The sequence below is a fragment of the Akebia trifoliata genome, chromosome 7 (genome assembly GCF_017979445.1).
Source record: "Akebia trifoliata isolate Shusen 1 chromosome 7, ASM1797944v1, whole genome shotgun sequence".
In the NCBI taxonomy this organism is placed as follows: Eukaryota; Viridiplantae; Streptophyta; class Magnoliopsida; order Ranunculales; family Lardizabalaceae; genus Akebia; species Akebia trifoliata.
This window is the reverse complement of record NC_141381.1, coordinates 3,728,316-3,752,835: the sequence shown is the minus strand read 5'-3', so window position 1 is coordinate 3,752,835 and position 24,520 is coordinate 3,728,316. Positions and strand designations below refer to the sequence as shown.

The 24,520-nt window shown below is 32.1% G+C and overlaps 2 protein-coding genes across 2 annotated transcripts; both read right to left on the bottom strand.

Moving 5' to 3' along the window:
* Window positions 1-208: 208 nt before the first annotated feature.
* Window positions 209-6,787, bottom strand: LOC147398020 (purple acid phosphatase 17-like). The gene is made up of 7 exons (XM_086447136.1): window positions 6,522-6,787; window positions 3,918-4,074; window positions 3,180-3,287; window positions 2,956-3,083; window positions 2,652-2,780; window positions 615-682; window positions 209-524 (listed from the first exon to the last, which is right to left on the bottom strand). The coding sequence occupies exons 1-7, from the start codon at window positions 6,714-6,716 to the stop codon at window positions 311-313; spliced, it is 999 nt and encodes a 332-aa protein (XP_086303262.1). The 5' UTR covers window positions 6,717-6,787; the 3' UTR covers window positions 209-310.
* Window positions 6,788-17,510: 10,723 nt separating this feature from the next.
* LOC147398019 (purple acid phosphatase 17-like) lies at window positions 17,511-22,714 on the bottom strand. The gene is made up of 7 exons (XM_086447133.1): window positions 22,434-22,714; window positions 20,093-20,249; window positions 19,484-19,591; window positions 19,241-19,368; window positions 18,981-19,109; window positions 17,943-18,010; window positions 17,511-17,849 (listed from the first exon to the last, which is right to left on the bottom strand). The coding sequence occupies exons 1-7, from the start codon at window positions 22,623-22,625 to the stop codon at window positions 17,636-17,638; spliced, it is 996 nt and encodes a 331-aa protein (XP_086303259.1). The 5' UTR covers window positions 22,626-22,714; the 3' UTR covers window positions 17,511-17,635.
* Between the last annotated feature and the right edge of the window lie 1,806 nt (window positions 22,715-24,520).

The window sequence follows — 24,520 nt, the reverse complement described above, 5'->3', positions numbered from 1 at the left end:
TTAGTGCGGGGCAAGTCCTCTTGAATACTTCTTGGTCAGATGGAATAGAGTTTGTTATATTCGAGTCAAGCATTTGTATTCATTTATTACTACGTCATCATCAAAAGCCAGATTTCGAATATTCAAAATCATTGAACGAATCTTGTTTCTCATTCATGTGGGTTTTTTTATATTTATTTCTTAGGATTCAACCAAGCCATAAGAAAAATTAAGATGAATTGGGAATGTCATACCTTAAATACGATTTCGCTTACAAATTTCCAAGGGCTGATTTAGCTAAGATGAAATACAGCATTCTCTGGCTAATTCTCTATATGATCGAGTAAAGCTGTTTGGACATGGTCCATTCATGCAAAATGTTGCCAACAACATCATAGAACATAATCTTGGCATCGTTCAGGGTCAATTGCATGGACATGAAACCTTGTCCGTCGTAATAGAAGTTTACTCCATCTTGGTTCAATCCTTTAATGTCACCCTTCCATGCCTTCGAACCTCCTCCGCTCGTTAGAAATTGGATGGGACTATATTCATATACCAATTTCATGAGTGAAATTAGTCAAAAATTTTCTTTCAAGAAACTTTATTAGATCTTAGAAAGTTTGATTATGTACCTGTTAGTGTCAATGATGTGTTCCAGGCAATGGTCGTGCCCATTCATGTAAAAATCTACATTGTTGTCCTGAAAAAAAAAATAAAACAGAGAAATTTACTAAGAGAAATTTTCTTTTCCCATACTTTGATGAAAACTTTTTATCACCCCTACCAACACTAAAGACCAATTAATTAATTTAATTATGTAGAACACATCAAATTGGGATATAGGCACACCAATGAACATTTACATTTGTTTCCCCCTCAATCACTCACTCTAATTATTAGAGAAATGCTCTCTCTCTCTCTCTCTCTCTCTCTCTCTTCTCTCTCTCTCTCTCTCTCTCTATATATATAATATATATATATATATATATATATATATAGGGTCCCGTTCGCCACCCTTAGTTTTACCACACACTTTAACAAACGCGTTTTGTCTTACATGGGTTAGAAGTTTCGGAATGAGCTGATTTTTGATGAGGATGATCTCTATGGTGAGGAGATCATCCTCACCAAAAATCAGCTCATTCCAAAACTTCTAACCCCATCAAAATTGATTTACAAAAAATGGACGGTCCACGATTTTTCAATGTGTAAACATGGGGATAAACATTTCGGAATGGGCTGATTTTTGGGGAGGATGATCTTCTAATCATAGAGATCATCCTCACCAAAAATCAACTCATTCCAAAACTTCTAACCCATGTAGGACAAAAAACGTTGTTAAAGTGTGCGGTAAAACTTAGGGTGCTGAACATTTCCCATATATATATGGTCCCGTTCAGCAACAAACATTTTGGCAAAACATTTTTCAAAACATGGGTTAAAGGTTTTGGAATGGGCTGATTTTTGGTGAGGATGATCTCTACGGTGAGATCATCTTCACCAAAAATCAGCCCATTCCAAAACTTCTAGCCCCAGTTTACAAGTTGAAAAATCGTGGACCGTCCATTTTTTGTAAATCATTTTTGATGGGGTTAGAAGTTTTGGAATGGGCTGATTTTTGGTGATGATGAATTCCTCACCGTAAAGATCATCCTCACCAAAAATCAGCCCATTCCAAAACCTCTAACCCATGTTTTGAAAAATGTTTTGCCAAAATGTTTGTCAAAATGTTTGTTGCTGAACATTTCCCTATATATATATATATATATATGGGAGCGGTTCGGCAGCCCTAAAGTTTGCCAAGTTTGGTGCCAAACATTTTTTGTAAGTCACTTTTGACGGGGTTAGAAGTTTTGGAATAGGCTTATTTTTTGTGAGGATGATCTCTACGGTGAAGAGATCATCCTTACAAAAAATCAGCTCATTTTGAAACTTCTAACCCTACTTTACAAGTTGAAGAATCGTGGACCGTCTAATTTTTGTAAATCACTTTTGATGGGGTTAGAAGTTTTGGAATAGGCTGATTTTTAGTGAGGATGATCTCCTCTTCATAGAGATCATCCTCACAAAAAATCAGCTCATTCCAAAGCTTCTAACCCATATTTTGAAAAATGTTTGGCACCAAACTAGGCAAACTTCAGGGCTGCTGAACCATCCCCTATATATATATATAGGGTCCCGTTCAGCACCCTAAGCTTTACCACACACTTTAACAAACGTGTTTTGTCTTACATGGGTTAGAAGTTTTGGAATGAGCTGATTTTTGGTGAGGATGATGATCTCTATGGTGAGGAGATCATCCTCACCAAAAATCAGCTCATTCCAAAACTTCTAACCCCATCAAAAATGATTTACAAAAAATGGACGGTCCACAATTTTTCAACATGTAAACATGGGGCTAAACATTTCAGAATGGGCTGATTTTTGGGGAGGATGATCTTCTAATCATAGAGATCATCCTCATTAAAAATCAGCCCATTCCAAAACTTCTAACCCATGTAGGACAAAAAACGTTTGTTAAAATGTGTGGTAAAACTTAGGGTGCTGAACATTTCCCATATATATATATAATTAAAAATGTTCCTTTTAGTGGAACCCAAATTTTCTATAATAAGAATGATGATCATATGTTTCTAATGGTGATGGTGTTTTAATAGCACTTTAATTACCTGTAAGATTGGGAGAAGCTGGTTTACGAGCTCTAGAGTATCACCGTGATGACCAGCGCTTCTGATTGTATGGTGACCAACTACGATCTTCCATTTCGCTACTGACTCCTTCAATGCCGAATCCACATCCTACTCACAAAATTTATATTAAGTCTCACATGCATGTTTTCGCCTTCTTGCGGGGTACGATGTCCTTATTAAATCAACTTTAATTTGTATGATTATATTTGATTTTATAAGATTCATTTTGCCAATCCCAATAATTGATATAAGATGTAGACGATTATGATGGTAATTAAGTTACCTTTAGAAGCTCTGTAATATAATTATTTCGGGGAATCACATTTTTCCAATCGTAGGTTTGGCCCTTAGGATTAGTAAAGTATGCGTTCACGAAAGGAGTTGTGTCGACGAAGAAGATTTCTGCAATTTCTGATGAATAGAGAAAAATAAGAAACACATTAGATCTTTGATTCATTTGTAGAAAAAGAATTTGGCGTAAATGCGACAATTTTTATTTATTTTTACCTGAGTCAAGAATAAAGGATCTCAAGCAAAGCCATCTCCTATCGATCTTCCGTAATATTGGGCTTAATTGTGCTTCTGTGTTTCCCCTGTAGTCGTGGTTACCCAACACTGCCATATACATTTCTATAAGTCGTTGTACAGATCAAAACTCGACTTGACGATAATGTTCACTGAGTCAAGTCAATTCGATAACTCATAATTTGACTCAAACAAGTTCGTAAAATATATTAATGGGCCATTTGGTAATCATTCTTGAGGTTGATAATCAATTATCAATCTTATAATTGAGTATGAGGGATGTTAACGATGTTTAATTACTTTTTAATCAATTATTTCAAAATAAAAATTATATTTTCACACCAACTTTAATTTTTAACACACCAAAATTCAAGTTCCGAAGGGATAAGTTATGAGAAATAGTGAAAAAAAAGGAAGAAATCAATAGTTAAATATTATTGTCACAGCTGCTCGCGTCCTTTCCCCCTCTTCATTATCTTTGAGAGTAAGTTACTATTGCCACACTAATTTTTACTAACACCATGCCGATCGATGGCTGTGTGCAATTCTTTGATGATTTACATAGGAATTGGTGTGGCAATAGCAGTTCTTTGTAAAATATTTTCTCCTTATTTCGTATATTATATATAATTTCATTGCTACTGGACTGTTACATAGAAATAAATTATTGGTGTGTCAATATAAATCCTCTAAATATAATATTAGAACATTGGAACATACCACTGTACCATTGCTTTTGCAAGCTCTTAGCTGTGTAGATTTTGGAAAAAGAGTCCTCAAAAGCTGCATCATTTACATCCTTCAGTCCATAGTCGTAGAAATTATCACCAGTTGAGACCACAAAATCTATCTCTAGCTTCTCTCCAACTTCTCCCATCTATGATAAAAAAATATAAGAAAAATAATATTTCATATTTAATCAAAAATAGAGGGAAAAAAAGTGTTCATTTTTTTAAAAATCTTTTGTAAAATGTATCCAGATGTCAATTTTTCATTGGCTAAAATTATAAAAGGAATTTTTTATTTATTTTTAATTGTGACCTATTGTACTATTGCACAAAACAAAAAGGTTGAGAGAAAGTTGACATTAGGGAAGGGGGGCATCCTGACATAAAGCTGACATAAACAAACTACCTAACAAGTTTGTTACTCAAAAACACTTTCTTTCTAGAAAAATAGACTAGGCTGACTTTCATAGATTTGAAATCTTACTGAGAGTCATTGGGCCCACTTGGATTTCAAGTTTGTTACTCAAAAATACTTTCTTTCTAGAAAAATAGACTAGGCTGACTTTCATAGATTTGAAATCTTACTGAGAGTTATTGGGCCCACTTGGATTATCAAATTGGAAATCCAACACCACAGCCTCTTAGATTGTATGGAATAACTCGGACTCAAAAGAAGAAAAAAAGATTTTTTCTTTTCCTTTTTTAGCTTGATCAATGATGTTAAAAATGACGACTACCGAATTCTCAAATTTAAAATTGAAATTCAACTGTGAAAATTAATTTTTTTTTCTTCAAAATTCTTAGAATTTTGTCTTTTACAACTTTGTGGCATCATAACAAGTTTTTGAATGACAACAATTGATGCAAATTTTTTTTCTTACAATCTTAATAAGGATGAATTTTGTTGTTGTTGTTGTTGTTGTTGTTGTTGTTGTTATAATAGGGATTTCAAACCCATAGGCCTGACTAGCAAACATGAGGCAACTAACCTCTTAGAGCATCATATTTCGTCCAAAATCCCTGGGTAAATGTCATACCCCACAAATCACAAATACCAAGTAAGCAAGGTTAAATCCTTGTGGGTTTGAACTCATGACCTCACCCTTCTTTGGAGAGATGCCTTGGTTACTTTGCCCAACGTTCGTTGGTTAATTGTTTATCTTTTTTAACAAATCTTGAAATGCAATCTACATTTAAAAAAATTAAATACTTATAATACCCTTATTTATTTAAAATGATGTGAATCTTACTTAAGGTCTATCGAGTAACAAAGTTAATAAATAAAATTTTTGTAACATAAATGCAACAAATAAGTTCCTCCCATAAATCTCTCTTTAATTTAAAACTGTGATCTCTCATTAAATGCACTTAAAAAAGAAAATTCTGATATCTATGTTGCAAGATCTGCAGTGTGGGAGCCATGATTTGAGCAATAATCATCAAAGGGGCTTGAAGTCCTAAAGGTTTTCATCCACAATTGCGATTCATGCTTAAGCTTGCTCAGATCTGATGGTTGGAAATCATTGATCATGAAATTTATGATATAAAGGTCCACCAAAGTGTGGGCTAGTCTACATTTTCACAGGTATGTGGGCCCAAAAAACCCAATCATTCCACGTGTCTCCTCACTCACAGTGAGACAAAAACTAACTCTGTGCAGGAATATTGGCATTGTTGGGACTTTTCTAACTTCAAACCACGTTCGAAAGTAAAGTATGAAACATGACTGAGAATAGTACAGTTTCATAGAGATTAGCTACAGAGGAATCTCTAGGTGATATTTTCCCCTTCTCAGCTCACATTTGACACTCCAAATCAAACGTTGGTTTGAGAATATGATACAATGTACTAGGCTCATTGTTCTGATAGTATCTCGCAAGGTAAGAGCTGACACCTGTACATCAATATTCCGTAATTGTTATGTAGGGCCCACATCGTCAACATTTTCTCAATTGGTTTGACCGTAATCCACTAAACACTGTTTCCAACTGAAATTATCAAAATAACTATAAAAAAAAAAAAAAAATTTATTTTAAAAAAATTAAGGTGAAATAAATTCTTTGGAAAATCACCATTTTAAAGAAATTCATTAAAAAAAATAAGTTTAATTTCCAAGGAAAATCATCATTTTTAAAGTAAAATAATGTCCTTTTGTTATACATCTAATTTTCATCCAATTTTAATCATTTTAACCGATACGAAACCTCATCCAAAAACTCGAAAGAATCAACTAATAAAAAACATTCCGCCAATTCGATCAACTAAATTCGAATATGCATCGAGTAGGGTCAGAAACTCAACCACGTTAATTACTCGGCTATATATAATATTCATGTGGAAAAAAAATATTTTTATTTTTAAAAAATATTTGTTGTGCGGAAGCGTAATAAGAGTAAATTACTTTCTTAATAAGATTTACGTGATTCGACAAATTGCCTACGTCCACGAATTATCAACAAAGATTACAGAACTTGCAACTCACCAAACCCAATAAGAATACTAGACATCTCACAATAATATTTATTTAAAAAATTATAAAAAGTTATTATATAATCTATAGAACTAAAGATAAAAGAAGATAAAAAGAGAACAAAACCTGTAGGGAAACTTGAGATTGGTTATAAGCACCTCTTCTTCCCCAATCTCCAACAACCAAAAAATTAAGTGACCCATCACCTTTCACATGGTGTTGGAATCTCTGTAACTCAGCATTAGTTGTAGAAATCAAACAAAGGGCTGTCAAGAGAAGCCACATAACCATTAATGAATATTTGCTTGAAAAACCATTCATGGTGGAGGAAACAAGAAAGAATTACTAAGTGGGAGAGATGAAAGAGTGGAAGTTTTGGTTGGAATCTTAGTGGAACTCAACCTAAGCTTTATATTGCAAAATTGACATCATAATAAAATTAATTTATATAAATATAAATAAAAAAAGAGTTATATTTTAATTTTATAAAAAGTAGTTGTTTCTTAACCTTACTCCTGGTAGCATATTGAAAATTAAAAAAAAGTCGTGTTACATTGACTTAGTTGGACACTGCGTTCAACACTGCACTAATGTGACAATGCACATATAATCATACATTTCTTTTTCCGAGATATGCACTGTTACATCAGTGCAGTGTTGAATGAAGTCATCCAACATTTTTCAATTTAAAAGAAAATATTAGAAGAAAAACTTATTGGATGTACAAAAGTGTGGGTTCCACTTTCTCAATTATTCTCTATTACAATAATTCATTTAATATAGAGTAGGATAGGGTAATGTTAATTTGGTGGGCCTACTATAAAGTTTGGCCAATTAGAGTGGCACATATGGACCTCTGAATAGATGGGCATCTACGATAAAGAAGATTAAAGAAATGGAAAGTTAAGCCTTTCACTGTTGGACACCAAACACCAAAACTAAATGTGGGCCCAACCCATGATAGAAGGCATGTTTTGTGGTAGCAAAAGAAAGTTGGTTGCTTAAAATTTAAATGTGAAAAAGGGGAGAAGGGAACTTCAACTTTGGATCAACAGGTAGACATAGAAAGAAAATAAATCCAATTAGTGATCTTGAGACTAAGAAATATGACTCAAATGACTCTTGAGAAGGTACAATGAATGAATGAGAATGTGATAAACAAACTCACTAAGATCATGATGTTTCGAGATATTAGAGAAATGATAGTTAAAATTTTATTCAAATTGAATAACAAAATAAACAAATGTTATCTTGGAAAGAGTGTTCAGAACCAGAGGAAAAGGGATGGAAAAGAGGATCTAAGCCAAGGAATCTAAAATTGATATATATATATATAAAATTAACTTAAAAAATTATTTATGATCCTTTGTCAACACTCGAACATCTTCATCCAGAGGGTAGATAGAGACGGTTGTTGATAGACTAGAACACGACGTGTTTCCATAGAGATCGATCGAGTTTGGATAATATAGATAAGCCTATTGTGTTTAGGAGCGAAGAAGGGAGATCCCTTGATTTACCTACTTATGTCATTTGTAGATTATAATTGTTGAATTTCGTAAATCAACAATCAATGTTATATGTTTGTTACTCTTAGGAGTTAGGTTCATCGGTAAAACTAGCAAAATGTTGTCGCTTTAATTATGTGTTAGAAATTTTATGGTCTCTTTATTTATCATGTTGCACATTGAGAAATTTTCAAGGGTTCGGGACTTGCAACTCTAAAGACTAGTCCAATCCCAAAAGGATGAGTGAAAATCCTACAATATCAAAAAATAAATAAATAAGTATTTTGTAATATTTATTATTAGTAAACTCATTTTTAATGAATTCATTTGAATCCAGGTCTCTAGTATCATCACCCGAAAATTATCCCAACAACACCAGCTTCCACTAACATAAGTATTTTGCGAGTGCTTAAGAATTCCTTTTAATTGCTCTATGTAACAATAATTTATGAGAGATGCTATTGCCACACCAAGTTTTGATAATGCCACAAATTCTTATGTAAATCATGGAAGAATTGCACACAATTGGGGTGGTGTTAGCAAAAGTTGGTGTGGCAATAGCAGCTCTCTAATTTATATGAGCTCATCATCTCTCACAATATAATTGTAGAACCATGATGATTTTTACCTCCCAAGATTATTATTATGAAATTAACGTTAAAGGTCTAATTGAATAATTTGAATTTTTTTTTTTTATTTAGTTTTTGCTCTATTTTTTAACGTGAAATATTTTGTGGCTATAGACTTTGAGAAATTTTTTGCTGCCTGTAAATAAAATTGGATGCAACTTGTAATTAAAATGCCAGGTGTCAGTTCGTTATTGGTTAATTAAAATACCGAACTGGTGTCAGAGAAATATGTCTTCTTGCGACCGTAGTCAGTGGTTCTATTATTGCAGTTTCGACCACTTTTAAGTAGTTAAAAGAGTCATTTTTATAGGAATAATGATTTTCTAATTAAAAAATCTTTACTCGATGAATACTCGACTGACTTGGCGGAGACAGAATCATAGATCTTCTTCCTTAAGATACACAACGGCACTTGGATTGAAGTTGTATTTCTCGAGGAAAAAGAGTTATAATTCTTTATCCATGCCACGTCAACCGAGTATTGATCGTGTGTGAAGATTTTCCAGTTCGTAAATCATCACTCTTTTTATAGAGATTTGAGATTTTATTGAAACTGAAACAAGACAAAAACGTTGAGAGAAAGCTGACATAAGGAGACGAGCAACTTTTCACAACCGTATGAAACTGTTTAACTGAATCAAGTATTTTCTTGAGAAACAATTTTCTTACTAACTTAGTAAAGATTTTAAGTTTTACTAAGGATTTTTCATTTAAATGGATTACTACATTAGCAATCTAACATCACAATCCTCTAGATTTCATCAAAAAACTCATATTAAAAAACGTAAATTAAAAAAAAAATCTTTTGAATTAAATCCAAGATTTTGAAAATGGATGACTACTGAACTTCTAGTTAACTCTAAATTTTAAAATTAAAATCGAACGATGAAAAATTAACTTTTTTCTTTTTTAAATTCAAAGAATTTTGTTCTTTACAACCCCAAAGCATCAGATCTCTTTTTTGGATGTCACCAGGTGAATCTAAGGACCCTTAGTAAGGTTGAAATCATTACTAACTTAGTATGGTTTGTTGGACTCTATTTTCTTCAATGAAATCTTATATGTTGGTCACAGTTATTTCAAGTCATCTTTTTTACATGATTGGAAGTTTATTATCAAATTAATAGTGCTTTAATTGAATAAATTTTGATTTTTTTTAATGACAAGAATATCCGAACTTACGTCCGACTAGAGGGAATAGGTGAGCCAAGGCTTGGGGACCAAAACATATGAGTCCCTTCTTTGGGCACATGCAGCACCTGCACATCACACGAACTAGGTGAGTGAGGGTACACTCTCGTGGGTACTTATCACTTCAAATTTTGATCTAATCATTCTTCAACGTGAATAATTTGATGTTATGAAGTCATTTTCCCATAAATCAATATAGACAATAATTATCACATTTAAAAAAAAAAAATACTCTATAAATGAATCCAAATTAAATCAATATTCCTAAAACATTACGGTCCTAGATGTATCTTTAATTTTCATACCAATCACATGGGTAGTTTTGTAAATTGGGAATATCTCAACACAAGTGAGGTTTCAAAACTCGTTCGAAATTGAGACGTATCATCTGAGTTAACTCAATATTAGGGTTGAACAATACAAATGCATCAATCAATTTTTTGAATCAGATTTAATATCTCATGTTCGTTTTTAAAATTTTTGAATGAGACATCTCAAATGTATTGGAAAACTTGTCCTATACGAATCAATATCTGGCATGGATGAGATGAGACGTGAAACTGAGTTATATAACCATTACACATGTGGGGGATTGTGCGATCAATTAATATGTAACTCTAATGAGTGATCATCCATGTTCCATTGCCAACAAATTAAATTGGATATTTGTAGTTTTAAAACTGTCAGTTGTTCCTTTGTGATTAGTCAAAATTTGAACACCGAAAAATTGTCAGAGAAAAATGTCTTCTTGCGACATAGTGGTCTATATACACCACCTTGTCGGTTTTAAGCAATATAAAGGTTTGAGTTTTTATTTATTTAAAACAAGAAGGCTTCAGTGAAGTTGACATGAGGAAGTGAGCAAATTGGCACAACCATGTCCAACTGTTTAACTGAATATATATAATTTCTTTAATAGATTATACTATTGTACATTGTTGGAATGTACATTGTTGTCACGTGACATACTATTGACCTCGGCCTTCTTTAATAGATTACTAATGCAAAATGACCTAAATGCCTCATCTTCAAATTGTAATAATCTTGATTTTTCTTCTCAAAATCCGTCTTCTATTAAATTTTAAGATTCTATATATATATATATTTCAACTTTCAAAACTCAAGAACAAGATATAATTTTTAAATTTAAAGATGACAAAATTTTGATTGAAAAAAATCAAGAATTTTCTACTAGGGATTAAGGTGGGGTAGAAAATAATGAATTGAAGATGAGGTTTAATAAATTAAAAAATAATCAATTATAAAAGTTGAAGAGTTTGAAAAAGATTGTTTTTCTAAAGATGAAGGGTTTTTTTTATTATAAGTTGAAGAAAACATAATTTTTTATTAGCCTATAAGAGAAGATTGAGGTCAAAGAGACCATGTCTCAAATTTATAAACACGAACATATATATCTAAAATATTCACCAAAATATAGAGAGGTATGTCGAGGTCTAAATAGGACTGTCAATTGGGCCCACTAACCCAACCCGCACTTGAAAAAAAGGTTAAGACCTTGGTCTTGAGCTCGGAAAGACAGGGTTAAGTTAAAATTTTTTTTTTAAAACATATTGAAGGTAGGTTAAGGTAGGGTTTAACAATGCCCAAATCTATGAGGGCTAGTTCCATCCCAAAAGGTATGTGGGATAACCTAGATTACCAACAAAAAGATACTAACCCAGTTCAACTAGACTCTTTATTGTATTATATGTAAGGAGCGACTACTTGTCCTGGTCTACGTCACTTAGAATATCTATTTTGCGCTATATTGGTATGATTGTACTCCCAAAGAGAAAGAAAAGAAAAGTTGCACTCCTTACTTTCAAACAAAAAATAAAGAGAAGGATAATAACGATCATTTTTTAGATTGTTCATGGTTGATTGAATTTTGTTCTCTACTCATTACATCTATGGGTGGTCAAATAGGATTTGGCCATAAAATGACAACCTGGCATGACCATCATGACGTGACAAATAGGATATAGTCAAACAAGTTGCTGGTAGAGGAATGAATGGCATGGCCCTTGGAGGGTGAATAAATATTATAAAGAGGAAGCAAGGCATTATTGGAAGTCTTGATAAGAAAGGAATAGGACATGTGGGGCAAGGGGATTCCCTCATTTTGATAGAAAAGTGGTATAAATAGTAAGAGCAATGATGAAGTAAGCTTCACATTGATCAAGAGAATTATAAGTTTAGGTCTTTGAACCATCTCAAAGGTAAAAAGGGAGAAGGTTCTATCACGAGTTTGATTCCTGTTATTCTAAGGCTTGGAAAGCTATCCGTGATCGGTTGCTAACGTGGTATAGGACCATTGTGCATGTAAATCTGTAATATATTTAAGACCTTAATCATCGTCTACGTTTTACATTTACTGTCATAGACAATATCTAAGATCACGTAATTTGTTAGTATTTCCAAGACCTCATAGGGGACATTAGTAACCATAATTTTCAATCTCGATTTTCCATCTCGTTTCATTTGCGAACTATACTAAGATGATTCGGCAAGACATCTCAATGGGATGAAGATCTCTAAGCCTGAATGAAGAGACGAAAAAAATGAGAAGAAGAAGAACTTGAAGGATCTTGCCACTTTTTTTCTTGTTCACTAACGATAATGAGATGACTTCTTGAATCATCTCTATCACGGATTATTTTAAAACCATGTTAGCAACCACCACAATATTGGATTTTTTTATATTATATATATTATGTATATCTTAAAAAAGAATTATTGTTTTGTAATCTATTGCAAAAAAGTAAGGGTGTTTTTGACATTTTGCAATGATATTTTAGTGAATAATTATTTGAATTTTTTAATATTTATAAAAATCTCATTGCCCGTGATAGTAACACCCTTATTTTTTTATACTAAAAGACAAATATAATAAAATCTTTTGATGGATATATATGAAAAATAAGAATGACCACTTAACTTAGTGATAAGACCTTGTGGAGGTTGTTCCTAAGGTCTTAGGTTCAAACCCCTTGAATCCCTTCTTATGCTAGTCTAGGTCTACCTTAACCCTGTTGACCTTTAAAAAAAAAAAGATATGTATGAAAAATCAAGTGTGGTGGAGGTTGCTAACACGCCGTTGAATCTTGGAAGTTAGGATTCAACTTTAAATATAATACATAATGTAGTTTACATTAATAAAGTTTAATCCTAAAAATATGTGAGCTTCTGTCTTTCCAAATTCCATTTCTTTGGTTAATACAAACATGTTTGTATTTATTCTTAGGATAAATTACACTTTGACCTCTGCAGTTTGGCATAATTCTATTTTGACCTCTTAATATTTTGATAATTGCACTTACCTCCCTCATAATTCTCTAAGGGGATCACTTAGGGGGCGATTGATTGCGCTTCAAAACGCAGATTTTCCAGCGTTTGCGTTAAAAAACGGCGTTTGACGATATTTTGCGTGTTTGATAACGCTTCTAAATGCCGCGTTTTGAAATTTTTAACGCGATTTACGAAATATAACCGCTATTTTGAAAAGCGCACGAGAGACGCTTCGCCCAACCACGTTTAAACGCAGTCAAGTGAAATGACTACTATACCCTTCGACATTATTAGAAATTACTTCTTATGTCCGCGATATTTACTTCGTTCATCGAAAGGGTTTTTCTTACCCATCGATTTCCTCAGCAGCAGCCGACTGAACTCATCGACGACGACGACCACCAGCACCGATCTAACATATCGACGACGCTAACTTCGTTCAAGCGAAACCCATCAACGACGACGGCGGTAAAACCATTTGAAATGCAAAAACCCATATCGATCGACACCCTTCATCGTTGAATTCAACCCCGATCAAGACAGCGACGAAGATCGACGGCATTGACGACCCCGTTTGCTATCGACGGCATTGAAGACGACGACTCGAAATCAATCCCTCCGTTTACCCCTTTTCCCGATCGGAACCCCTTTTTCCAATCTCTGTGAGCTCTCTCTCTCTCTCTAATTGATTTCAATTTTTGTGAATAATTCTTGCCGAAATTTGTGTGAATGATTCTTGATGAAATTGTGTATTAAAGGTTGGATTAACAGAAAATTTTCTGTTAGGGTTCTAATTTCTTGGTAGATTTTTATTAAAAAATAATAGCTTAATAGAAATTTTATTTGTTAGAAATTAATAGAAATTTTATTTGGTAGAAATTTTAATACTGAGCTCTTTTACGTCCAAAGTTTCCGTACTTGAAATTGGAGTAATTATAATGTCATTCATGAAGTTCCTAATTAACTAATTTTCATTTTTTTTCCAACTTATTTTCTTGTCCATTTTCCATTTCTATATTATGGATAATAGTGACAAGTTTGATGACTCATTGGATATTGTTTCCAACTGCCTTTGCTCCATGTTTAAATTTTTTTGCTTCAAGTATGATATTTTTAATAGACCATGTTTTGAGCTTGTAACTATAATCAATGTGGAGGAAGTTCATAAAATTATTTGTTTAGTATCGAAACTTAAAGAAACTCATCTTACAGTTATTGAGACGTTAGTTGTTAAAAAAAATTTGATGATTTTAGTTTTTTATTTTTCAGTAAATAAGTTATCCAACTATCATTAATCTGAACAATTTTCTACTTTCTAAACTAGGAGTAAAAATTAAGATGATTGTGATTTTTTTATTTAACCATTGATTCCCCATAAGTTTGAGTTGAGTTTTTAATTTTTATCAACCCGTGTTTGTATTTAGGAGAAAAATAGTTTGAGTTGGGTTTTTAATTTTTATCAACCTACGCTTGTATTTTGGAGAAAATATGATTACTTCAGATTTGGCATTGATCTTTGAATAGTAGGTGGCATGGTCCCAAAACTTTGTACAGTACTTACATTACTTTCTAATATAGACTCAATTGCTTAGCCAAGAAGAAGAAAGACAGCAATTCAAGATAATAAACAATATGATATTTGAATTTTAGTTGATGTTTAAAGTAATTTTTTTTACTTGAATGACAAATTACAGAACTATGATAATTGAATACCCTTCCACTTGCCTTTGTTCCATGTTTAAAGTAATTTGCTTGAGATTATAATATTCGTAACAGAACTTGTTTGAGGTTGTAGCTAGATTTTATTGAATGTGGGAGTTCATAAAAATAAAAAATAGAATAAAATATAAACTTGGAGTTATAACCTTGGTTGTGCAATAATAATATTCTTAGCTCTTTTCAAACTACCAAAATTAAAATCCTAATTCATCTTGTATCAAAGTTCTTCCATAATTGGAAAACACACACAAAAAAACAGGGAAAAAATTAGAAAGTATGTTATTCTGGTTAGAGTTTGATTGCATTTTGTGATGTAATTATGTGACGACATATTTAACTTTATGAAGAGGGAGCTCTCCTCAACATTAGCCATTGCTAGAATTGCAAATAAGTGAGAGACTACCATGATTAATAGGTCTCTAATTGCGTCAATGATGTTGTACAATCTCATCTCTTAATATGTGGCTATATTTTTCTGTTTTTGAATGCTTCAAGTTTGATGCCAATGATCTCAAGATTGTACAATTTGAAATAATTTGAGTGAGCTTCATTCAAAAAGCAAACAAGATGCAGAATTATGGCGGAATTATCTATATGGTTTGTTTATTTTCGTTGGGATTAAATAAAAAATTAGTAACCTTGGGTATGATGTTAGTTTAGGAAACTTTTAGGAGTTTGATATTAATTGTTTTACATCCTTTTTTGAGGACTATATGTAATTTCTCACCAAATAGTTCTAATTTTATGAATTTTATAGAGTTGTTTCTTTCCTGGTTCAATAATTTTGGAGTTGAAAATTGTCTAAAGTGGTCTTCTTTCTCTGTTCAGCCACTTTAGAAGAATCATAATTGTTGATAATTAAATTGCTTGTAGGTGAATTATCATTACTTTCTATATGATATGTGAAGAGAGTGTCAATCGCCTACTCATCCATTGCCTTGGGACTAGAAGTATCTGGTCTCATTTTTTTTTTTCTCTTTTAGACATTTACTCGACTCTCCCCTTTTCAATTCCATCCTTCTTTATTAGCTGGCTCAGATATCATTTTAATGCTAAATATGGGACTCCTTTGGAGAGTTGTTGTTTGCAGTTTGTTGGTCTATCTAGAAAGAAAGAAATAGAAGAACATTTGGGGCAAGGAGTCTTTGCCTAATTCTATTTTGGCAACCGTATGTTCATTTTGTCTAAAAGTTACGAAGAGTTTAGGGGTTCCTTCTTTGGGCTTTGTAAAGTATGTGATAGGTTTTGCCAATGCACATTACATGGCAATAGGGTTGGTAGATCCTCCTTGTAAAGTATTTTTACCTCTCTAACAGTTTTTTTTTTCTTTCTATTGTACTAGTATACTCATTTAGAAATATCCAATCCAACTGTTTCCGATTTAATGTGTGTGATGTTTCCGATTTTGACATTAAGAAATCTTGGATTAAGCTTAGGCCACCATTGTGTTCATTATAACTTTGAAATACTTACACTAACTAAAGGTTTAAATCGAAAGATACCTTTTCATATGCATAATATGATTATGTTTCTAATATTACAATCTAGTGGGGGATTGTAAGATGTATAATAATATTTGAAAGTGAATATTATGCAAGATTGTGTATTATGCAGGTATTTTGTTTATCAGGAAAATTTTATATGTCTATTTTTAAGAGGAGATGCTGCCGAAATTTTTATAGAATTATAAATTTTTTTATAATTTTTTATAGATTTATAAACATTTTAAAATTAAAATAATTATTTTTTTAATTTTTTATATAATTTTATTATATTTATATATATATTTAGTGTAATTATATATGTATAGGGGTATTCTGGTAATTTTTATGCATTCTGGTTGCATTATCAACCTTAAGGGCATTCTGGTCATTTTACCCTACTACAGCAGATTTTAGAAGCTGTATCAAACAGTCCACAGTCAGATTCTAGTCAACAGCACAGCAGTTTTAAAAAGCTCTATCAAACAAGTTTTTCAGCTTTTCAGATTCTGATAGCAGATTCAGACAGCAGATTCAGACAGCAGAAACTGACAGCAGTTTTAAGAAGCTGAATCAATCGCCCCCTAAAATTGCTGCCAACCTTTAAGTTCCTTTTATAAATATCATTTTACCCTTTTTAAAATGATATTCTTTTTAATATATAAAAATATGCCTGTTTTTAAAAATGGGTTCAATGAATGGTTAGACCGGGGCATTTAAGTTTCTGTTTTTAAATTTGTTTTAATGAAAAATAACATAAAATAAGAGGGTAAAATGGTAAAATAACATCTGAATTTTAAAGTTAAAGGGGGAGGCAAGTGCAATTATCAAAATATTAGAGGATCAAAATGGAATTAGGCCAAACTACAGGGGGTTAGGGTGTAATTTACCCTTATTCTTATTACCTGAATATGTAAATTTTAGAGTAAATTTCCATTTTGTGCATTGAATATGGCAAAATTCCGAATCCAGTACATTATTCATTTTAATTCCCAAAACATGTTTTCCAATGAGAATATCTTCATTTTATAATCTGCAATCTCGCAGATAAAATACCCATGATCTCATCGTTAAAGATATTAAGGATATTTGACTTTAAAATTACCTGCGATCTCACTAGTAATTTATCAATGAGATCTCTTATTATAAAAATGACGATTTTCCTAGAAAACATGTTTTAGGAATTAAAATGAATAATATATCGGAATCTAAATTTTTGCAATTGTGCGTGCACGTTTTCAGAATTTTCTCTAAATTTTACATAGGTTTACAACTTGAATCGAATACGAAATTACTTTAAAATACTTGTAACTACAGCAAATTAGAAATACCATAGCTTAAATATGATAATTTCATTTACAAATTTCTTAACGGTTGATGATTTATATAAGCTGCATTAGATACAACAGATTTTGGGTAATCTTTTATATGGTCGAGTGAGGTTCCTTGCAAATGTTCCGTTCGTACAAAACCTCGCCAAAAACATCGTAGAACATAATCTTGGCATTGTTCATGGTCAATTGCATGGACATGAAACCTTGTCCGTCGTAAAAGAAGTTTACTCCATCTTGATTCAATCCTCTTACGTCACCCCTCCATGCCTTCGAACCTGCTCCGCTCGTTAGAAATTGGACAGGACTGCATCCACAAACCGATTCAACGAGTGAAATTAATCAAAATATTTATTTCAAAAAGCTTTATTAGATCTTAGTTAAGAGTTTGATTTTATACCTATTAGTGTCACTGATGTGTTCCAGGCAATGGTCGTGCCCATTCATGTAAAAATCAACATTGTTGGCCTGAGAAATCATAATGAGATTTTTACTAAGAGAAGTCTTTTATGTATAGTTTAAGAAGTTCTATTGCAACACCAATAAATGAAGGGGTGCAGTCATTACTTTGAAACAGAGTTGTTAACGGCACCCATACATCATATCTAATTTCGAGAACTGCTTAATTTAAAAAGATTGGTGTGAGATTTATCCTTGGAATAAGTATCTCCGAGATTTGTGTTATCAAAATAATCATAAATCTCAATCATTGAATTTTTTTTTCAAAAATCAGCTCATTTCTAAACTTCTAATCCCAGTTTACAAGTTGAAAAATCGTGGACAGTCAATTTTTTTGTAAATCACTTTTGATTGATGAGGTTGATCTTTTATGGTGAAGAGATCATCTTCACCAAAATCAGCCCATTATGAAACTTTTAACCTATATAAGACAAAAACTATTGTCATAGATTTTGTCACAATTATTGTCCTATGATCGGTCTCCATATATATATATAGGGTCCCGTTCTGCAACAAACATTTTGACAAACATTTGGCAAAACATTTTTCAAAACATGGGTTAGAGGTTTTGGAATGGGCTGATTTTTGGTGAGGATGATCTCTATGGTGAGGAGATCATCCTCACCAAAAATCAGCCCATTCCCAAACTTCTAGCCCCAGTTTACAAGTTGAAACATCGTTGAAACATCGTGGACTGTCAATTTTTTATAAACCATTTTTGATGGGGTTGGAAGTTTTGGAATTGGCTGATTTTTGGTGATGATGATCTCCTCACTGTAGAGATCATCCTCACCAAAAATCAGCCCATTCTAAAACCTCTAACCCATGTTTTGAAAAATGTTTTGCCAAAATATTTGTTGCTGAACATTTCCCATATATATATACTTAACACAAGACATGACTTCGGAAATATAATTGAACGATGAAGATGAAGATGATGATGACAATCTTTCTAATAGTATAAAATACTTTTAATTACCTGTAGGATTGGGAGAAGTTGGTTGACAAGTTCTAAGGTATCACCGTGATGCCCAATGCTTCGAATTGTATGGTGACCAACTACAATCTTCCATTTCGCCGTTGACTCTCTAAATGCCAATTCCACATCCTTGTCACAAAATTAACCCTTTGAGTTGCAATGTTCTTCTTAAATCAACTTTAATTTAATATTTGATTTATATAATTATACTTGATCTTATAAGATTAATGTTTCCAACGCTTCGAATTGAGATGATTTACCTTTATAAGTTGGGTAATATAATCATTTCGGGGAGATACACTTCTCCAATCATAGGTATGGCCTTCCAAGTCAGTAAAGTACATGTCCACAAAAGGAGTCGTGTCGACGAAGAAAAATTCTACAATTTCTAATAAATAGAAAAGAAGTAGAAATACATTAGATCATTTAATTTCTTTAATTTCAAAATGGTTTGGAGAATTCGAACGTAAATAAGTTATTATTATTATTATTATTGGATTTACCTGCCTTGAGAACAAAGGATCTCAAGCAAAGCCATCTTCTATCGATCTTCGTGAGTACAGGGCTTAATTGTGCTTCTGCATTACCTCTATAGTCATGGTTACCCAAAACTGCAATTTTTATTTGGAAAAAATGAAAATCAAAACATTAATATTTAACTCAAATACTCGACTCACCTAATTGAGTCAACTCAATGACTCATAAATCATAAAATATATTATTGCTATTAGTAAATTAAAAAATTCTTTTATATTTATTTTCTATAAAATCAAAGCATAAAAGGGTTTATTTTAATCACAAGGGATTAGATGAGTTGGTAAGGTTGACTGGGTTTACTCTCTAAGTCATACGTTTGAAATTCTATATGCCCTTCTACTAAAAGGTGACTATTTAATATTTACATGTGTGCGGTACCCGTCAAAGCAAAAAAATAAATAAAAATAAAAAAATAAAAAAATAAAAGAACTTATTTTGCCACACCAGCTTTGTTTTTACAACGCACCAAAAAAATGGTGTGTTGACATAATTATAACATACTAATTAAATATTAAAAAAAAGAAGAGTTAAGTGACTAGTTGTGGTGTTTTAGAACATTAAAGCATAGTTCATACCACTGTACCATTGCTTTTGCAAGCTCTTAGCTGTGTAGATTTTGGTAAAGGACTCCTGAAACGCTGGATCATTTTCATCCATCAGTCCATCCTCATAGAAATTATCACCAGTTGATATCACAAAATCTATGTCCAGCTTCTCTCCAATCACTCCCATCTACAATTAATTAAAAGAAACTTAAAAAAAAGGGGAAAAATAATATTTATTTATTATATAACCAAAATATTATAATAATAATGCCATTAATCCTTCATATAGATTGGTGTCTTAATATAATCTCTATTATTATAATTAGAGGTGCAACTTGGTTCGATTCGACTCTACATATCATTATTCTATAAATTATAAGTAATATTTTTTAATAAAAAAATAAATATAAAATTTTATACAATAAATCATTAATCTGTCCATAAAAAATTCATTAGTTTTTTCATAAAAGATTACTATCATATGTCCTAACCCATTAAATAATTCATAATATATTTATTTATTAGATGTGAATTTGATTATTGATTTGATTTGAGAATCGAATCAAATTGATTGATTCTTCATATTAATAATTTTGAGCTGAATCATAATTTATTTCAAAATGAACCAAATCATGCCAAAATTATCGATTTGAGCCGTATCAAGTTTCATCATAATTATGGTAGCAGTTGTGGCTACTATTAAATGAGAGCTGACAGCTTAGCAAGTTTAAAATATTGAAACATGTTGCCAGGTGTCTGTTGATCATTGGCTAAGAGTATAACAAGATAACATAAAAAATGTTATCTTGTGACCTACTGTCCACCGCACTTGGCCGATTTTAAGTTTTGATAAAAGTGTGTACTTGATAAAGAGAAGAGATTGAGTTTCAACTTTGAACTGAAACAAAACAAAAAAGTGTCAGAGAAAGCTGACATAAGGACTTTCAACCAAGGAAAGGCAATTTGACTCTCAACCAAACGTAACTGAATAACTGAATGAGAGTAATTGCACATATGGTGAGTTGGCCAAAAAATCACTAGTCTGTGGGTTAAGAAAAAAAAAACCTTGGCACATGTGTCCTCACTTGCAAATAGAGAAAACTTTTGGGCCCATGAATCTATTATAAGTGTAGGGCTCACATCGTGGGCATTTCCTTAGCTTACAAGGCCCTTTTTGGTCTACATACGTTATCTCAGTGGCTTTGGCAGTAATCCAAAGCCAAATGCTCACACATGCAGAGTTAATTTCCTATACTTTTTTATTCATCATAATCAAATGCATCCAAACGATTCATGTTCATCTAATTTATATCTATAGTTTTAAAATTGGTCGAGTCGACTCAAAACTCTGCCGAGTCTCTCAACTCAATTGAATTTTGAGGTGATTTTTAAAGACCCCCTCTGACTTACGTCCCCCCTACGTCTCCATCCTAGAACCGTAAATCATTTACCTCGAGATATATAGAATCATAAATTTCTTTCTTGTGTGTCTTGAGGCAAATGATCTACGATTATGTGATGGTGGCGTATATCAAAGGGGACGTTAGATTATCACGACACTTTGAAAATGCATTGTGTCAAGTTAGAAACTTGACTGAATTATTGGCCTTTATACAATATTTTAGTGGTGGAGAAAGAAAAAAAAAAGAATGTTTTTTTATATTTATTTTACATATTAAAAATTATTTTGAAAATATTTGTAGTTTTAACATATTTTTATTTGACTCATTCGAGTCCTTGCATTGCTTTCTGTTATTAATTATATTCATATGGACTTTTATGACCTTAACCCATTTTCTTGAGTCTTTTTTCTTGATATTTTAAAATCATTTAAAAATTTAAAAATACTAATACACAAAACTTTTAAAAGATGATGTAACCTATGAAATTTAAAAAGAAGAACGACCCATTAAATTTCAATTCGTCAGCTTGGTGGTTTAGTCCGAAATTTGATGGAAAATTTCCATATATATATAGAGAGAGGATCCTCTTAATGAGTGTCCTAAGGTCATATGGTAAGATGCATTTAGCGCACCTTAAACAAAAAATTAAATGTATTAAGAGAAAACAATACTTTGGTGGAAGGGTTTTGTAGATGCATTAATTGCACTTTATCAATTAAAAAAGAAATTATATATATTTATTTGAATCTTTCAAGTCGAAAGCTTGGATTGACTTGATGAAGGTTCGAGTAATAAAACTATTGCTATATTTGAATTAATTTCTTTTATTATCGTATCTACTTTCACTATCTCAATCTACATTTTTTCTCGATCTTTGAAAATCGTTCCAAATGATTGAGTTTCAAATATTAATACGAAAATTTTCAAAAATATGGTATAATATATAAAATTAAAAAGAAAAAAAATACCTGTTGGGCAACTTGAGATTGATTATAATCACCTCTTCTTCCCCAATCTCCAACAACCAAAAAGCTAAGTGACCCATCACCTTTGACACGTTGATGGAATTTTTGTAACTCGGCCGAAGTAGTAGAGATCAAACACAGGGATGTGAAGAGAAGGCAGAGAACTATTGATGATTTGCTTGAAAAACTAGTCATGGCGGAGGAAACAATAATAAAGAATTGTAAAGTGATAGAGAGATTATTAGTATTGGAATATTGGAGATAAAAAGATGAAACTTTGGTTACGATTCTAGTGGAACTTATATATATAATTATATATGGCAAAGTTGACGACGTAAAATTTAATTTAAAATAAAAAAGAAAAAGAAAAAGAAGGAACATTATTATGGGGAACCCTAGACACGTAATCTTAACTTATGCATTTAAGATTATGGGTCTCACTTTCTCAATTATTCTCTTACTATAATAATTTTATGCATTTAAGAGATTGTGTAGGATAGGTGAACATGATAGTGTTGATTTGATGATGGGCCCACTGAAGTTTAGCTAATGCAAGTGGCACAGCTGGCTTTATATACAGATCCCCGTAATAGCGGGAGCGGATTCTCCGCAGCGAGTGATTGTTTGCTCAGATACCAACACCATTTTGACATGTGGCGCTAATGACATAAGTAATAATAAGAGATTTTTTCTCTCTTGCCCAATGGTAAAAAAAGTGAAATTTTGTAATAAGATCATCTTGTCACATTCAAAAATATGATCCAATATAAAAGTGTTGTAGAGAATGAAATTCTATGATGAAGTTGTATTTTTATTTTAAATTTTGGTGTTTGGTAGCCACCTAGTTTCAATACCATTGATCAAGTTCGAAAAAATTTGGTTTTTTTCGTTATTTTCTATCATGATGTTTTTCTTGAAATCTAGAAGGTTGTAATGTTTAATTGCCAATATATGGATCCCACAATGCTTTTTAAGATTTGAAATCTAAAAATAAAGATTTCTGGATAGTGCATGTGTGGGCAGGTGAGAGAAATTTCCTTCTTATTACTTACGTCATCAATGCTACATGCCAAGGTGTTGGTCTTTGAGCAAACAATCACTCCTCTATAACCCATTTCTCATGTAGCTCTTGTTCTACAATGCGTAGAACACCACATTCAAGGAAAATAATAAGACAACCCTCTTGGATTCATGGTTTAGATCATATTTGAGAAAATAAATTTTAAAAAAAAAAAAAACTGTTTTTATTCCTTAACCAAGTACTTGAAATGGATAGTCACTATACTCCTATATTTAAACCATTGGATGCAATCATTGTGATGATGTAGCAGACCCTCAAATGTTGATATGTGCTACAGAGGGCTACAAAAGATTTGTGTTATAGAAGATCTGCTCCCCATAATAGTTGAGCATCCACAATTAATTCATCCCAATCAAAACTAAAGGAACTAAGTGAATGATTGAGAGAATAAGTAAAAGTCAGAGTGCCAATAGAATTTTTTTATTTTTATTTTTTACTTTTTATTGCTAGATATCTATGTTTTGGGTTTAGGATTTTATAGCCCTAATCATAATTGTAAACAACTACTGAAATTTTTGAACGAGTGTTATAATGTTGGAGATTATAATTTGAGTCAAAACTGCTTGAAGAGTAGGTATAATCTTTAATTAGAGTGATAAATAATTTAAGATATTGGGATGTAATAAGTAAAAGTTGGAGTGCTAATAGCAGCTCTAAAAAAAGGTAGGAAACCTTTCAATGCTAGATACCAAACCCAAAATCAAAGGTGGGCCCAATCAAAGAAGGCATTCTTTTCTGGTAGGAAAAGAAAGTTGGTTGCTTAAAGATTAATCCAAACCTATTGAAGTAAAGTGAGGGAAGGGAAGGTATCTATAGGAGGAGCCGTTGAGAGAGCGAAAGAGTAGCCCAACAAGTCTCGAAAGGAAGTATTCTCCATAGAATTTTCTTGTTCGATTTCATTTAAACTCCGAAAGAAAATAGATTGAATTAATGTTCATGAGATTAAGAGACTTGAAAATTTAGGATGAATAAGAATGTGATCAACAAACTCACCAAGGTGACAAAGAAA